Source organism: Chlorella variabilis, assembly GCF_000147415.1.
Source record: "Chlorella variabilis unplaced genomic scaffold CHLNCscaffold_11, whole genome shotgun sequence".
Classification (NCBI taxonomy): Eukaryota; Viridiplantae; Chlorophyta; class Trebouxiophyceae; order Chlorellales; family Chlorellaceae; genus Chlorella; species Chlorella variabilis.
In genome coordinates this window covers 1014065-1030715 of record NW_005435077.1, presented here as the reverse complement: position 1 = coordinate 1030715, position 16651 = coordinate 1014065, and the positions used below count along the sequence as shown (strand labels likewise).

General features: G+C 67.9%; 5 protein-coding genes across 5 annotated transcripts; 3 read left to right on the top strand and 2 right to left on the bottom strand.

Moving 5' to 3' along the window:
- Positions 1–2993: 2993 nt before the first annotated feature.
- On the top strand, positions 2994–4871 carry CHLNCDRAFT_134463 (hypothetical protein; the record flags this gene model as incomplete). The annotated part of the gene is made up of 7 exons (XM_005847424.1): positions 2994–3080; positions 3189–3242; positions 3381–3441; positions 3564–3631; positions 3804–3970; positions 4156–4495; positions 4698–4871. The coding sequence occupies 7 exons, from the start codon at positions 2994–2996 to the stop codon at positions 4869–4871; spliced, it is 951 nt and encodes a 316-aa protein (XP_005847486.1).
- A 1616-nt stretch (positions 4872–6487) lies between these two features.
- Positions 6488–8727, top strand: CHLNCDRAFT_134461 (hypothetical protein; the record flags this gene model as incomplete). The annotated part of the gene is made up of 8 exons (XM_005847423.1): positions 6488–6590; positions 6742–6836; positions 6863–6986; positions 7127–7263; positions 7519–7592; positions 7810–8040; positions 8224–8522; positions 8693–8727. The coding sequence occupies 8 exons, from the start codon at positions 6488–6490 to the stop codon at positions 8725–8727; spliced, it is 1098 nt and encodes a 365-aa protein (XP_005847485.1).
- A 738-nt stretch (positions 8728–9465) lies between these two features.
- On the bottom strand, positions 9466–11770 carry CHLNCDRAFT_52596 (hypothetical protein; the record flags this gene model as incomplete). Its single annotated transcript, XM_005847257.1, has 7 exons — positions 9466–9544; positions 9636–9682; positions 9784–9815; positions 9943–10030; positions 10237–11081; positions 11228–11552; positions 11756–11770. 7 exons carry the CDS (start codon positions 11768–11770, stop codon positions 9466–9468), a joined length of 1431 nt encoding a protein of 476 aa, XP_005847319.1.
- A 310-nt stretch (positions 11771–12080) lies between these two features.
- On the top strand, positions 12081–14057 carry CHLNCDRAFT_52595 (hypothetical protein; the record flags this gene model as incomplete). The annotated part of the gene is made up of 5 exons (XM_005847422.1): positions 12081–12687; positions 12929–13033; positions 13248–13359; positions 13626–13867; positions 13915–14057. 5 exons carry the CDS (start codon positions 12081–12083, stop codon positions 14055–14057), a joined length of 1209 nt encoding a protein of 402 aa, XP_005847484.1.
- A 450-nt stretch (positions 14058–14507) lies between these two features.
- Positions 14508–16505, bottom strand: CHLNCDRAFT_134458 (hypothetical protein; the record flags this gene model as incomplete). The annotated part of the gene is made up of 10 exons (XM_005847256.1): positions 14508–14553; positions 14699–14723; positions 14911–15044; positions 15222–15303; positions 15460–15517; positions 15614–15676; positions 15802–15867; positions 15978–16037; positions 16123–16279; positions 16429–16505. The coding sequence occupies 10 exons, from the start codon at positions 16503–16505 to the stop codon at positions 14508–14510; spliced, it is 768 nt and encodes a 255-aa protein (XP_005847318.1).
- Positions 16506–16651: the final 146 nt, after the last annotated feature.

Genomic DNA, 16651 nt, shown 5'->3' with positions numbered 1-16651 from the left:
TGCCACTGCTGCTGCTGCTGCTGCGGAAGTCCTGGTGTAGCTCCGCGCGCATGGAGCGCTGCGCCGAGCTTCTGGCAATGGGGCGCCGGCTGCGCTGTGGCTCCCCCCTGCTGCCGCAGCGAGGCGGCGGCAGGCAGCTGGTGGTTGGTTAGGTCACGAGTGAATGGGGAGGAGGGTGGAGATGCCTGCGCCTGTGCCGCTGTGGACACGTCGGGCCGTGCCGCCGCCGCTTGCTGCTCCTGCTGCGGCTGCTGCTCCTGCTGCTGCGCGCTGGTAGCCGCCCTGCCCTTCTCTGCCGACCTGCGCAGGGCCTGCTTCAGCAGGTCGCCGCAGCCGGCCTCGCCGGCGGCGGCCACCGCTGCCAGCGCCGAGTCGTCTTCGGGCGTGTCAGGAACCTGCAGCACAACACACAGCAGATGGAATGAGAGTGCTCGCAGGGTGGACACGCGGGGGGCTGGGCAGGTACAGACAGCGGTAAGAATTGAAGAAGCAGCAGTGCCTGCACCCACGTAATCCACTCCCGGCATGGTGTTCACCACAGGCGACTCCGCCTGCTCTGGGGAGGAGCGGCAGTTGGGACGGCTGGACGTCTCAGCTGCAGCAGGCCAGGCAAGAGGGAGGGGGGCTGCTTGGTGAGAGGTGAGACCGTCACAGGGCGGCAACTGGCAGCAGCTGGCGGCGCGGCGGCAGCTGGCGACTGGCATTGCCTGCTGGTTGCGGTGCATCCACCTCGTCGTCGCTCGACTCGTCAGCGCCCAGCCGGGAGGCAGAGGTGATGGTGAAGTAGAGGTCCAGCCCGGCAGGGCTCTTTGCCCGCCTTTTGGGCCTTTCCGCGGGAGCTGCGCCCTCCATGGGAGACACGGGTCAGTATCGCATCGCACGGGGGCGGGTGGCTGCACGGGAGCGGCGGGGAGGTTTCGCTGGGTGCGGAGGCAAGCGCTCAATGGCTCGCCAAGTGATCTGGGTGTGTGTGGCGCAGTGTATTGGACGTCGGAGCCTGCCGAGGCCGCAAAGCTGCAGAGGCCATCGTCCACTGCTGCGCCGTGCTGCGTTCATGGGCTTGGATGGGCGCCAAGAACACGTCTACCGGCCTACCCAGCCCAGTCAGTGAACGCGTTCTTGGATACACAGGCTGGGGGCGCTGGCCACTCGGCAGGCATTTCTCGAAGCCACCAAACAGGCGCCATGGTGGCCAAGCCGAGGCGTGCAGCCCCCACGGCAGTCGACACAATGACACCGACGATCCAGGAGGATCTGGAGTTGTTGGCGAGCCCAGCAGGCACTAGCGAGCCAGCCGCCCCTCGGCGGAACGGCGGCTCCGGCCGCGGCCCGCGGCAGCACGCCCTGTTTGTGGCGCTTTTCTCCTACCTGGCCTGGTTTGCCCTCATCATCGGCGGCATCCTAGCCTACGAAGGTGGGGTCCAGGCCGTGACTTGCTTGCACCTTGTGCAGCCAGGCAGCAGTCAAGTTTCTGCGTCCCTCCACCCAGATGGCTTCGAACACGAACGACCCCACGTCTTACCCCTTCCCCACCCACCACCGCAGGGGAGCCCATCCTGGTCAAGTCCCGAGACCTGCCCCTGCACTGGTTTGACGTCCTGTTTCGCACCGCGGGCTCGCTGCTGCTGTTTGCGCTGTGGGCGGTGCGCGCGGGCGCCGCCCGCCTGCTGCCCACACACTTTGACAGCCGCGCAAACTTGGTCTGGGTGCCTGCGGGCATCTACGCGGCGCAGGCCCTCATCCGTGCTGCCATCTACCAGATGCACGTGGCAGGTGAGGTTCGGTCCTGGCCACGCATGGCGGCGCCGCTGGGCACATCTGTCCTGGCGGCAGCCGCAGCAGCGCAAGCAGGACGGCCGCAGCCAAGCACTGGCTGAGCACGGTTTGGCTGGTGGCCTGCCCACCCGCTGCGCTCCCCGCCTCCTGCTTCCTGCCTTGCGCAGGCTACATCTTTGCGCCGCAGCGCTGGGCGCTCGACAGCCAGAGCCACCCGCCGCATGTCATGTCTGACCACATCCTGCTCGCCTCGGCGGTCCACGGGGGGCTGGCTAGCGAGGCGCTGCTGCCGCTGCTCAACGGGTGGCACGTTGAAGGGACAGGTGCGCTGCTGGTGCGGGGTGGAGGAAGTTTCAATAATTTCAAAACATTATTAAAGGGCTGTGCAAGGTCAGCATCCACTTTCAGTGGAGCTGCTGCGGCAGGATGCTGGCAGGCCTGCGGAGTGCGACAAACCTCTGCTGTGCCCCTGCCACTTCCTGCCAACCAGCCAGCGCTGGGCTTGCCGAGCCCTCCCCGCCGAACCCTGCTCCCCTGCTGCCACGGCGGCACCACGGTGCAGGCCGCGGCCGCGCCTTCCTGCGCGCCTACTCGGCCGCGGCGGCGGCGCTGGCGGCGCTGGTCAGCGCAGAGTGTTACTTCACAGGTGAGCGCCAGGCGTGCGGCCGCCTGCCCTGCCGCCCTTGCAGGCCATTGCCGCAAGCGCTGCGCTGTGCTACTTCTCGGCTCCCACTGTGGGTATTGGTGGAAGCCACCAGACCAGCTTCCTGCTGCTCCCTTTTTCTGCATGCAGCCCGATACTTCCACCCTCCCGCCGAGATCTTGCTGGCGGCGGCGCTGGGTCTGGCTGTGTTCCAGGCCCCACTGCTGCTGTATGCCGCCAGGGCCTTCCAGGAGCACCACGTGCAGCACCAGGAGGCAGGCAGGGCAGCAGTGGCACCTCGCAGACGCCACCCGCGGGCGGCCAGGCTCAAGTGACGCTCGCGTTCGGATGTGCGCCGTCCTGAAGCCAGGGCCCCTGTTGTTGGCAGCTCTTGGGCCTGGTACCTGTTGTTCTGTTCATTTTTTTGTTGTGGACCTGTTGTACATTTCTTCCAGCTGGATGCAACAACACAAAGCTGCCTGCCTGGGTGGCGGCGGGACGCCGCCATTCGCTGGACATTTTATCATCACGTTCTCCATCCGGCACCGCTGCATTTCTACGAGCTTTGGCAATCATGGACGCTCTGCTGGCCAAGTTGCAGGCGCTGCAGATACAGCACGAGACCCATGCGCACCCGGCGGTGATGACCTGCGAAGCCCAGGTGCCCATGTGCTAGCGCTGCAAGATGCCGCTTCAATCCGAACGCTGCTTCCCAAAGAAGCGCACATCATGTGCCCCGCTCTGACATGCGCTGTTGCCTTGCCTGCAGGCAGCGGCGCTGTCTGGCGTGCCAGGCGTCGTCACCAAGAATTTGTTCCTCAAGGTTCGCAGGCAGGGGTCCATATGGATCTGCGCGGCTGCCGCCGCCGCTGCCGCCGACCGCCATGCCGCCGACAAAGCGCACCGCCAGTCGCAGGCTGTGTGCTGAGGCCTGCTCGCCGCCCGCACACCACATGCGCAGGACAAGAAGGGGCGGCTGTACATCGTCACCGCGGCTGCCGACACCAAGGTCGACCTGAAGGGTCAGTTGGTGTGCTTTGGGGCCAGGGCCTGATGGTGACGATGGCTCTACCAAGCAGGATGCAGAGCGGAGGAATGGGTCTGTCTTGATTGCTAGTGCTACTGCCGCTCTCCCTGCCTGCAGTGCTGTCGGCGCGGCTGGGCACCGGCAAGGGCGGCGTGCGCATGGCGCCTGATGAGCTGATCCCAACGGTGCTGCAGGCGAGCTGAGGGGAAGCCCCAGCCGCGGCACCTGTGCCCTGCTGGCGCCTGCTGCTGGGAGGGGCGTCGTTTGGCGAGCGTGTGTGCTCTGCTGTGGCTCTGCTGGCTGCGGCTCGTGCCCTCAGCGGCCCCTCGTGCCCCTGTCCCACGCTCCCGGGCGCAGGTGCCACTGGGCAGCGTCACGCCGCTGGCCATCGCCCAGCCGTCGGCGGCGGGCGTGGCGCTGCTGCTGGATGGCAAGCTGCGGGGCCAGCCCCGCATCTGTGTGCACCCGCTGGACAACACCGCCACCATGGTGCTGTCCTCAGAGGGGCTGGAGGCGTTCGTCAGGTGGGCCCGGGTGGGCAGCAGTGGAGCGCGGCCGGCGGCAGCATGCAGCGCCCCCGAGCCCCGAAGCCTGTTGGCACTTCAGGCTCGCAGGCCGGCGTCAGGTCGGGCTGGGCCGAGCGGCCCCCTGGCCTGCAGCGCTGCTGGCGATCCTGAGGGCGCCGCTGCCGTGGCTGCCTTGCGTGCAGGTCGGTTGGGCGCGAGCCGGCCTGGGTGGACCTGGAGGCTGATCCGGTGATCGATATGAACAACCCGCCAGACCTTAAGGCGTTTGCAGACGCAGCCACGCCCCTGGCAGCAAACGACGGCGCGGCGGCGGCGGCAGCAGCAGTAGCCCCTGGGGCAGCGGCGGCCAAGCCGGCGGCGGCGGCGGCGGCGGCGGCGGCGGGCGGCACAAAGGCAGCCAAGAAGGCGGCGCCCGCGGCGGCTGGGAGCAAGAAGGGCGCCGGCGCCGCCGGCGGCGCGACGCCCGCGGCGGCGCCTCGGGCAGATGATGTGCTGCGGGCCACGGATGAGCTAGTGGATAAGGTGCGCAGCCACTGGGCCGCTGTGGTGCACTGTGCTGAGCTGCGCAGCGCTGGGCCGCCGCTGCTGCGAGCTGCTGCTTGCTGCTTTGCTTTGGCTTTTTAATGGTGCAGCAGCTATAGCTGCCCCTTCCCCCTTGCCCGCTCTGTCCCACGCCCCTCCCGGCTGCCCTGCCCGCCCTGCCGCGCCTCCTTCCCGCCTGCAGATTGCCAGCACGCTGGTGGGCGAGGCGGCGGCCGGCGTGGATGCCGATGTGATGCGGCGCCTCAAGGCGGATGTGGAGATGCGGCTGAATGCGCTGCGCAACGCGGCCTACGCGGGCGGCTTCTCGGCTGCCAGGGGCGCCATCGCCAGCACGCTCAGCGGGCAGTACGCCTAGGCGGTACGTCCAGGCGGCATGCCCTGGAGGCACAGGCACGCTGGGGCGAGACCCACGACTTGGTGCTGGAGCGGGATAGAGGGAAAGCCGCCAGGAGCGGGGGCGGCATCTGGCGCCGTCTGTGGCCTCCTTACATCCATGCATGCATGCGCCTGCTGGCACCACTATACCTCATCGGTATGCAGAAGTGTAAGAAGCTTGCTACCTGCACGCCTGCCATGCGCGCCATTGCCTGGCCTCACAGCCGCTGCATCTGGGTCCCCGCCAGGTGCGCCTCGCCCTGGCGGGCGCCCCTCTGGAAGAAAGCGGCAATGGCGGCCGCTGCCTGGCCGTCGATGCCGGTGTGCGCGGCGATCTCGTCGCCACGTCGCTCGCTGCAGGCCAGCTTGCATGTGGAGGCCAGCTTGCATGTGGAGGCCAGCTTGCATGTGGAGGAGCACACCCTTTCGTCCAGGGCACACAGTGCGCCAAGGGTCTGCTTGCTTTGCAGGGCGGTGCCAGGTGCTGCGGGTGTGGCAGGGCGGTGGCGGCGGCGGCACACCTGATGTGCTGCAGTGAGCCCAGCATGCGCAGCATGTTGGCGTGGTGCGCGGCGTCGCCGTCCTCTGGCAGCGGCAGCCCCAGCAGCACCTGGCTCACGGCCTCGCCGTTGGCCGCCACTTGGGCTTGCTGCAACAGGGCGGCGGCGGTCACAGGCAGGACTGGGCTGTCAAGCTTGCAGACTGGAAGGGCGCTGCAGGAGACGATAGGCTCTGCGATTCATCTAACTAAATTGATGGGAAGCGGGCCCACGGCTCGGCCACGCACAGCACAGGGCCCTGCGCAGCACCCGCCTGCTCCCGCCACGGCGCCTCCTCCGCCTCTGCCGGCAGCAGCGCCGCCGCCAGCGCCAGCGCTCGCTCCGCGAATTCGGCGCCGGCGGGCATGAACACAAAGCTGGGGCCGTCGCAGCCGAGGCTGCGGAGCAGGCCAGCAGGCGGGCAGCAGGAGGGTTGGTTGGAGCGGGAGCAGCGGCGCAAGCTTTTGTCCGGGAGGCCTGGCCACTGCGACTGGCCGCTCAGCTGTGCACCTGGCGGAGGCGTCGAGTATGACGGGGCTTCCCAGCAGCTCGTGGGGCACAAGCACATATGCCTGCCTGAATGAGCCGGCCATCCGCGTGGTGCGCGCGACCATGCCACCGCTGTCGCTGCCGCCCGCGCCGCCGGGCCGCCACAGCAGGAAGGCCAGCGTGCTGCCTGAGCGGGAGACGAGCAGGTCGGCGGGCGAGGACGCCACCCTGCGCACTTTGAGCTCTGCGGCTGCCGCCAGCTGCTGCAGGCGGGCCTCGTTCACCACCCCCGCATCGCAGGCGCCCTGCAGGCAGATGCAGGTGGCAGCAGTCGCCATGGCTGTGGTGGGGAGGGAACACAGAGAGGCTGCATGAAGGGCACAAGCAATGTTTCCACCGATCACTTTCTTCTTGCGCTGCCCCCGCCTGCCAGCCGCCGTTTCAATGCCTATTCCGGGCGTCGACCAGCATTAGAGTACTCTGGGGGCGCAGCGCAACCCTCACGAGGCCCGCGCTCGTCGAGTCAACACTCGCGGGCAGCAGAACTCGCCGCCAAACGGCCACCAGCATGCACGGGGGCGAGGCCCAGGATCAGGGCGTGCTGTGCTGCAACGGCTGCTGGAAGCCGTGCGACCCCAAAGGTGCCCGGCCGGGTGGCGGCGAGCTGGCGGGTGCCGCCTCCCTCGCCCAACCAAACACCACAACCCTGCTGTGCGCCCTGCAGAACATAGCGTGGCCACCACGTGTGGCCACCTCTACTGCCTCAACTGTTGCCAGACCATCCTGGAGAGCGACGACCCCACCTGCCCCATCTGCACGCAGGCGCGCGGGGCGGGGAGGCAGGGCCTCGCTCGGGGTGGCTGAAAAGGGCTCAGCGCAACCTGGGCAGTGCTGACCAGCAGGCTCTGCGCCCGGGTGTGCCCTCTTCTGCCCTGGCTCGCAGCTGATCCAGAAGACCACCATCAAGGCGGTGCACCCGCTGGCCGACAGCTCCGGCCTGCAGCTGGCGCTGGCGGGGCAGTCGCCGCGGGTGGCCATGGAGGTGGCGTATGCCGCCATTGACTTCTGTGAGCAGGCTGCCGCGCTGGGCATGGGCCCCGGCAGGCTATGTGTGCGTGTGTACCTGCAGCAGCAGCCAGCGTTGGCCGGGGACAACAAGCCCCCGGGGCCCGCTGACCTCCCCGCCCCGCCGCCCCCGCCGCGGCAGACACCAAGCAGCAGGCGCTGTACAGGCAGTACTCGGAGGAGCAGGCCCGGCGCAAGCTCGAGAGGACCAGCAACGCGTGCAAGAAGAAGCTGCAGGAGGTCCACAGCGGGTACATCAACGCCAAGCGCAAGTACCAGGTGGGTGCTGGCATTCCTCATCAGAACTGAACAAGCGAAAGAGTGGGACAGCAGTGCTGGCTTCTGATGGCGGCCATGCTGCCTCGACGCGAAGGAGGGTAGGCCGCCCTCCCTGCCCCTCCCCTCGCCCGTCGTTAGCGCGCCAGCCATGCCACCACCATTGGTACATGCTGCGCCGAGCAGCCCCTGGGCGGTTGGGTGAGCGCTGCTGCCGCGCCGCTCCGCGGTGCGGCCCTGTGGCGCTCTGCTGTGCAGGAGGTGCTGGCGCAGAAGGCGGCGCTGGAGGAGGGCAACCGCGAGCTGACCGCCAAGTACAACCAGAAGGCTGTGTGAGCGGTGGCACGCGGGAGGCGGGGGGTGGCCTGCCGCGGAGCAGGGCGAGGGGCACGGCCAGCACCTGCTCTGCCTGTCATAGCTTGCTGCCGCCGGTGTGCACCCAGCTGCGCATTATGCTGTTGTTGAGACAACCTTGCCCTGCTGCCTGCCTGCCTGCCTGCCTGCCTGCCTGAACCGGGACAAGCAGCCCCTGTGCCCGCCTGCCTGCAGCCAGGACAAGAAGCTCAAGGAGGGCATCGCCCTGCTGCAGCAGCAGAATGAGGCGCTGCGCAAGGAGCGCATGGGGGGCGGCGGCGGCGGCGCGGGCCTGGCCGCCGGCCTGCATACTGGCATGAACAACCTGATGGGCAGTGGCGGCGGCGGCGGGCGGCCCAGCCGTGGCGCGGCGATGGGGATGGAGGAGGGGCTCGGCAGGCGGGCGCCCACTGTGCTGGGGGTCAGGTGCGCTGAGCCAGGGCGCCGGCGCCTCGCCAACGCCGGCAGTGCAATGCACCTGTACTGCCAGCCGGCCTGCCAGCTGCTCGCTCGTCATATAAGCCACAGCAATGCGGCACTGCAGCCTGCCCTGGCCGGCCAGGCCGGCCCCTTCACAAGGGATGCCGCATGTCTGCTGTTCTGCTGCAGGCCTGTCATGCCCAACCCCTCACCGGTGCCCTCCATCGGGCTGGGCAGCTTTGGGCAGGGCTTTGTGTACGACACGCCAGACACCCTGGCCCCCCAGCCCATCCAGGCTCGCCACATGCGCTCCGGCGGCGGCGGCGGCAGCGCGGCCGCGCGCGCCAGCGGCGGCGGCGGCGGCGGCCACCTCATGGGCGGCCTGGGCGGCGGCGGCGGCCTGGGCGGCGCGCTGCAGCTGGGCGGCGGGGCGCACCAGGCGATGCAGAACGACAAGCGCCAGTCGCTGGGGATGGCCTTCCCGGGATGTGAGTGCAGCAACCGGGGGCTGTGCCACACTGCAGGGCGGGCCTCTGCCCGCACGCACGGCTGGCTGCGTTGGGGCTGCCAGCCGCCGTCGCTGTTGCTGCTGCCGCCTCCTGGACTGCCTACCCCTTGCCTGCTGCCCGCTGCCGCGTGCCTGGTGCATTGTCTGCAGCCAACACCAGCCTGGGCACGATGGCAACCATGTGACAGAGGTGCTGGAGAGTAACCATGTGCAGAAGAACCGTGACGGCTGCGGGATGGCAGCCTTGCTGGACAGCAAAAAGCATGATATAGCAGGAAAGCAAGCAGACAGCAGGACAGCATCATCATAGACAGCTGCTGTGGCAGCATGAGCAGGCAGAGACACTCGGGAATCAGAGCAGCACAGCAGGGATGCTGGGGGCATGAGACAGACAAAATGCACAACAGTGTAGTTCATTTATGCCTTGATTGGTTAACCTGTTTGCTGTGTAAAGCAAACATGGGTGCTCCTGAGAGTGGCCATGAGCGAGCCTTTGGAAGAGCTGACGGCACGACATGCACGCTATGGTTGCGCCGCCCAGTGGTGGGTGGGTGCAGGCGCTGTGGCGGCCCTGCATTCCTCATTGATGCCCATCACCTACAGGGGCTGCAGGGGCCGCTGTGTGCCGTCCCAGCCTGCCGCCTCTCGCCACAAGGATGGGTTCCTTGTGCACCGCTAGGTGCCAGGGCCGCGTCCGCTCTGTACGAAAGCCAGTCACTGTGCCATTTGGGGAATGCGTGCGAGCCGCAGGGGGCTTGCAGGGAGAGAGCAGAAACCCAGGCAGCATCAGAGAGGCTGGCAAGGGAACATGGGCAGGCGGGTGAGCAGCGTGACCACAGCAGGGGAATGACATCAAAATGACGTATGTGTGTAGCACAAAACTGGGTGTCACGCCTTGATTGCTTCGCTACGTGCCGATTCGTTCATCTCCAGATCGCTGCCAGCGACTTGCAAGTACCGTGCCCGGCTGCGCTCCTCCAGCGCCAGGCAGACGACCGCCAGCTGCGCCAGGGAACAGAGCGCCCAGCCTACCAGCAGCACGCCGCAGGCTGCCAGGTAGACAGCCTGGGCTCCGTGCCTCTGGTAGACATACCCGCCGCAGAGGGCGCCGATCCCTTGCCCCAGCCCAAAGTACAGCCCCTGCAGATGGGAGGGAATGCGTCAGCGGCAGGCGCAGGCGCCTTGCGCACATCCGGCGACCATGCTGAGCGTGTTACAGGCCGGTGCAGGGGCCCTCACACCTGAAACAGCCCCTGCGTGGTTGCCTCGAGACCTGCGGGGGGCTTGGGGTGGATGTGTGGGTGGGCGATTGAGGCAAGTGTGCCAACAGGAAGCACCGAGCTGCGGGTTTCCCTGCGCTACGCATCGCGCTGGGCACCGCGGGGATCACGTGTGCTGACCTGGCGGCGCCAGCTGCTCGCAGTAGGCGCACCCAGCCCCCCACGCCAGTGCAAAGGTGAAGCCGTGGAGCACCTCGGCTGGCAGCACCTGGCAGCACGTGGGCAGGGGCGGGCGGGTCAGACAGGAGCTGTTGCCAGCTGTTGGCAGCTGCAGGCTGCTGGCGCTGAGCGCGCGGCCCACACTGCACCATCCCAAACGCGGGCGCCTGCTGCTCCAGTGCACCACTGGAGAGCAGCCGCCGCCTGCTGGCAGCCCCCAACCTCCCAGCCCTCAGCCCCCCGCAGCCCGCTCACCATCCAGGGTGTGGGCGCATGCTTCAGCGCCGCGTAGCAGCCCATGCGGACCATGAAGGCGGCGAAGACGAGGTGCATGCAGCGGCGGGTGCCGGCGCGCAGGAGGCGGGGCAGGAAGAAGAAGACCAGCGACTCGGCGGCGCAGGTGACGGTGAGGGAGAGGCCCATCAGCAGCTCCGAGCCGCCCAGCTCGTCCAGGAACAAAAACAGGTAGCCCTCTATGTTGCCCACCCCAAAGCCCATGGTGGTGGCCATAGCCATGAAGATGGCGGCTTCAGGGTCGCCCAGCAGCTGCGCCAGGCCGCGCCAGTACCGTACCGCCGGCTGCCCCCCCGCGGGCTGCTCAGTCGTGCCGCCGTCGGCGGCCGCCGCCGTTGCAGAGCCGGGGCCCGAGCCTTCCTGCTGCGCTGCTGCGCCGCCTGCCAGCAGGGCCTCCTTCTCAATGAAGGCGCTGTCGAAGCGTTGCACCGCGGCCTTCCTGCCGCCGCCGGGCGGCTTTGGCGGCGTGCCCGTGGCGTCAGCGCTGCCCGCTGCTGCCTCCTCCCCTGTCGCCCGCTGCTCCTGCCGTGCCTGCTGCTCCTGCTGCTCCTTTTCCGCGCTGCCGCTCCGCTCTGCCTCCGCCCCGCCGGCCTGCCTGGCCAGCCGGGCGTGCAGCGGGCCAAAGGGCAGGCGGAGCGTGGGTGCCAGCGCCAGCGCGGCCAGCACAGCGTGTCCCGCAAAGGCTGCGCCGACGCCTGCGTGGCTGATGGCGCTGCCTGACACCGCGGCGAAGGCGCCCCACCCCACGGCGCCCCACAGCCGCTGCCGCCCGTAGTCCCCACGCTCCGCGCACGCCGCCATCACCGCTGCAGGGCAGGCAGGCAGGGCGGGCCGGGCACGGAGGTGTGGGGCGGGAGGGCGATCAGGCTGATCGTAGCGCCAGCACAGCGTCACTGCTTTGGGCCCAGCCCTGTTCAGTCCGGTGTTGCGCCGAGCGAGCCGCGGCCCTCACCTGCGTCTGCGATGATGGTGACCGGCGCGGCGAAGAACTCTGTGAGCGCCACCATCGCCAGCAGCGGCGCAAAGCCCAGCCTGCCCACCGCCGCCAGCGACAGGCGTGCGAGCACCGAGGCGCAGAGCGTGAGGAGCAGCACGGCGCGGTGGCGGCGCGACTTGTCGGCGGCGCCGGACCAGAGGGAGCCGGCGGGGAGGGAGATGAAGGGGCGCACGGCCCCCAGGATGCCGATGGACCGCTCCGACAGGCCCAGGCGGCGAAAGGAGAGGTTGAGGAAGGGGAACAGGCAGCTCAGGGCGGCAAAGTACACGAGGTACCACAACTGCAGCAGGTGAGGGATGCGGGCAAGTGGTGTGTGTGCCAATCATGTGGTGGGGGAAGTCAATGAGGCGTGGGCGCTGCCGCTGGGTAATCACAGCCGGCGAGTGCAGGCACGGCCACGCCTGGGCGCTGGCGGCGCCAGTGGCGGAAGGGCTGCAGCGCGCAGCAGGGCCGCCTGGTGCATAGTGGCATGCCGCCAGCTACCTTTGCAGCCCTCATGCCGGCGTTCGTGAGGTCCATACCCCGCGCTAGTGGCCGCTGCACCTGGACAGCATGTCCAAGTCGAGAGACAGGCCGTTGTGGCAAGCCACTGATAGCTGTAATGCACGCCAGTGAGGCCGAATATGCGATTTTGAGGGCGCTGCTCCATTCAGCGCCAGGGCCGGCCCTTCCTTCCGTACAATCAGTACACCGTGGTGGCTGCTGGCTGCCTTAGCGCGTCCACCATCGCCCCTCGAGATTGCCATCTACCACCCGGAGGTCTACAAAGCCTCAGAAGCGTTGCCAGCCGCTTCGATCGGATATATCGATGGCAGACACAAGCAGCGACGATGAGCTGCCGCTGGCGCAACGCCCCATAGCCGCCCTCTTCGGGGCACCCAGGCCTGCAGCACCGGCGGCCGCCAGCGATTCGGAATCCGATTTCCCCAGCTGGCTGCAGACGGGTGCTGCGGGGCACAAGGGCAACCAGGTCATCACGCTGACCGACTCCGAGAGCGACGACGCGGTGCTGTCGCCTCCCAAGCCCACGGCGGCAGCGGCAGCGGCGGCAGCGGCAGAGCCCGCAGGCAACCGCGACGTCCAGCAGCCCCCCACGCAGCAGACTGCCGAGAAGAAGCCGCAGACAGCCAAGGCTGCGGCCGCCGCGCCCAAGAGCGCGGCCAAGCAAAAGGCGACGCCACGGGGACGAGCGGCGGCGGCGGCAGCAGGTGCGGGCGACGAGGAGGCACCCTCGCAGCCGCCGGCCACGCAGCCGCCAGCTTCGCAGCCCGCCACGCAGCAGGGCGGCACGGCGACCAAGCGGGGACCGGCGGCGGGGCTGGGGCTGCCGCACGCGCCCACCAGCCAGATGCCGGTGGTGCTGCCGGAGAAGCTGCCACAGATGAAGATGCTGGTGGAGCTAGAGAGCAACCCGGGTGGGTGCAGGCTTGGTGGGGCTACGTGTGCGCGTGTGTGTGCGTGCGTGTGTGTGTGTGTGTGTTAACAGTAGACGGGAGGTGTGGCCCAGGGCTGTTGGGGCTGGAGGAGGGACATGTGTGTTGGTTTCTGTTTGTGAAGGCGTGAGTCGGGGGCCTGCCGGCCCATGGCACAAGCAGCCGCCCCTCGGCCCCCGCCACGCCCGCCTGCCGACTCCCTCGTGCCTGCCGCCGCCCGCAGACGACGCCCACCACGTGACCGACCTGTCTGGCGACTCGGGAGCCATCGGCCGCCTGGTCATCGCGGGCACCAAGGAGGCGCCTGAGATGCAGATAGATCTGAAAGGTGCGGCGCTCCCTTGCCCGACAGCATTCCTGCCCAGCCCCTTTCCTTGCGCCGCTGCAGCAGCAAAGAATCTGCAGGGCAGGGGAGCAAGCAACCGCAGGGGTGGTGGGGCGGCCGCTGGCTGGGCAGCGAAGGCGGCGCCAGGCAGCCGCCGGGGCCCGCAGGGACGCCACACCAGGCTCGACAGGCGTGCTGTGCTGGCTGCACTGTGCAGGTGTGCTATACAATGCCACCATCGTGCCCTGCCCTGTGTCCATAGCCGTGATCAACATGGGGCAGACTGAGGCGAAGGTGGAGTGCCTGTTCTCGGAGTTTGTGCAGCTCAGGTGGGGTGCAGCAGCCCCGCTCGCCTGCTGTGCTGTGCTGTGCTGCGCTGCGCTGCGGCTGGGGAGGGCTGGCATGCACGCAGTGTCTGTGCCACCACATCGCAGGCTGCCAGCTCACCTCGCTGCGCAGCCGTGCTGACCGCGTGTTGCACAGCAGCAGGCTGCCCGTGAATTCAATTCGCCTGTTCAATTGCCGCCTTACCTATGACCCACATGCTCGCCTGCTTGCCTGCCCCCTGCCTACCTGCCTGCCCTCTGGCTCCCAGGGAGGACACGCGGTTCTCGTTTGTGGACACAGAAGTGCTGGGGGGCATGGACGATGATGACGACCACTATGTGGGCGACGGGGAGGATGGCGGCGCGGCGGGCGCTGCAAACGAGGCAGGCGGCGCCAAGAAAGGCAAGCCCGGGGCCTGCCGGGTGTGGAGGTCGGGAATGGTGGCTACGGCAGGGACTGGTGATTGCTGTGGGTGCCAGGTGTGGAGGGAGGCGTTGGGAGGCAGCGCAGGTCCAGCAGGGGCGGCTGCTGACGGTCGTGCTGCGCGTGCTGCGCAGGGCGAGGCAAGGCTTCTGCCGCGGGCAAGGCCAAGGCGGCGCCACGCAAGCGGGCGGCCCCGAAGGCCAAGGGAGGCGTGAAGAAGGGGGCGGGCAAGGCGCGGGCAAAGCCCAAGCCCAAGGCAGGTGCTAAGAAGAAGTGAGGCGCTGCTGCAGGGGCAGTCCACACGGATGCCGCAGCGAGTGTCGCTGGAGAGTTTCTTCCCCTGTTGAGTTGCAAACTTGTCCTGCTTCAACTTATTCTGTACTGCGGTTGCCTTGACTTTTCTTCCCAGACCCCACCCTGAGAGCGTATCGGACGATCAATCTGTAAAGGAGCCTGACTCATTGCCACCATGTGTTGTGGCATGACACACTGTTGTCATTGCCAGCGAGATCTTCACTCAGGTTTCTGGTGGATAAACAAAACCGCTGATGCAAAACTGGACTGCTGTTTCTTGGTACGCCGCATGTGTGTGTTATGCAGTTCGGTTGGCTCCTAGCCATTCTGCCCCCGCAGCCCGCCACAAGCTTTGGCTGCTGCACTCTGGCGGGACGAGCTGCAATCTTGCAGCTCAGCTGCTGCATGCTCGTCAGACCGCGATCTCACATGATCACTGCTCCGCCGCCGCCATGTCAGCATACAGGTCATGCAGCAGCCTGCAGGCAGCAGACCAGCTGGGAGTTTGGCAGGGGTGCGTGTGGCACACGCACATGCACACGCTGCCTCTCTGTGTTTCCAGTGCTGCCCGCCCAGCAAGCTTGCCCGCCTCGCCTGTAGCAGTGGTTGAGGACGGCGGAGCACACGTCCTGGCCCGGCGGGGGCTTGCCTGCACCGCGACAGAGCACGCAGCAGTCAGCATGCTGGCACACGTGCCAGGTGGCAAGGGACACTGCTGCAAAGGCTCCCCGGGTGCCGCGGCAGGCTTGGTTGGCAGACATCATGCCACGCGCAACAACCTGCCTCCTCCCCAGCAACGTGGCCCACCAGGGGCTGCTGAAACTGCAAGCACGCACCAGCCTCGGCGGCGTGGTGCGCAAAGATGCCGGCGTGCGCCTGCCGCTCGTCGTCTACTGCATCCAGCTTCTCCTGCACCTCCCGCAGCTCCTCGTGTGTGCGCTGCCGCCGCAGCATGCCCTCCAGCTCGTGCCTGTGGCCAATGTGGGGGCAGGCAGCAGGTTGAGTCCACCTCAGATGGAGGAGTGGCAGGTGCAGCAGGCAGGCCACCCTCTGCGAAAGGGCAGAGGTGCACAACGAGCGGCAGAACATCTTACAGCCTGTATTGTAGGCAGCTGTAGTACAATGCAGGCAGCTGGTGCAGCCCCACCTGTACTGCTCCAGCTGCCCCAGTATCTCCCGCATCTCCGGGCTCATGTCCTCCGCGCTGCCAGCCAGCTGCTCAATCAGGTCTGCGGGCGGCGCGGAGCAGCGCAGCACAGCACAGCGCAGGGCAGCGCAAGGCTTGCCGGGTCGGCACCAGGCACAGCTACAGCTTAAGAGGTGGCACGAGCTGGGTGGCAGGCAAGAATGCAGCCTCCCTGTGGACCCACACCACCCTGCCCCACCGTAGCACTCATCCAGCAGGCCGGAGGCTGCCGCCTGGCCGTGTGGAATGATGCCCTTCTGCAGCCGGGCCGGGGCAGGCAGGCAGCGGCGTTTCGCCATCAGGAGGGAGAGCATCGTCACTCTGATGGGGCAGTGCCACCAGGCGGGCGGCACCGGGCAGCAGGCGGCAGCAGCCTGCAGGGCTCTTGCCTCCAGGTCTCCACAGAACACGCCGTCCTGTGGCAGGGAGGGGAGGGCGCATGCAAGACAGACATCAACCAGCCGGTGGCAGATGCGCGACCTGGCCGGCCGGCGGCGGCAGCAGCTTCAAGAGCAGCTGCGCTGGTGCGCACTCGGCGCACCTTGCGCTCCCCATCGATCTTCTCCAACTGGCTCTGGTAGTGCCTGAGGTCCTCAGCCGTGTGGTGCTGCGGGTGGGGCAAGGGTATGGCAGGGCATCGCTGGCAGCGCCCTGAGCATGCAACAGGAGACACGCGCAGGCACGGCGGCGAGCACGCAGGGCCGGCTCTCTGCTCACCCGCTTGCCCAGCAGCCTGCGCAGCGCATTCTTGATGCGCCGCAGCTGGTCATACACATCCTGCAGGGGATGGAACAGAGGTGCAGTTGTTCCGATGCCACATCTTCCCGAAGCCTGCACCCTTCGCCTCCGCCCCCGCCCCAACCGCTCTGCAGCTTGCCTTCATCTCCGGAGACACATCCTGCGCCTTGCGCCCGCAGTCAGCCAGCAGCTCATAGCAGTGGTTCAGCACCTCGTTGCAGGCCGACTCGCCCGGCACCGCGGTCTGGGCGCCGGTGGCAAAGGAGCCGCCCTTGGAGAGGCTGCAGAGGGCAGGCGGGCGGCGGGCAGGGCAGCCAGCCAAGCAGGCAAGCAACTAGTTTGGTGCCCAGGCACACCAACCTCAGGCAGCCGGTCAGGCAGGCAGGGGAGGCAGGCAACGAAGGTGGCAAGGGGGAAGCACCCGGCTCACCGCTCTGCGTCAATCTCATCCAGCGCATGCTGCAGCGGCAGCACTTCTGCCAGCGTGTGGTCGGCATCCGCCTGCATCCTGGCCAGCTGCGCCTGCAGGCCCACCAGGCGCCTGCGGGGGGTGGAGTGGAAGCAGAGGCAGCTGAGGGGCTGCTGGATGCTGGATGCTGGGTGAGCCTGGACAAGCGTGGCAAGGAGGCTGGAGCCGTCTCCGATCCTGCTGG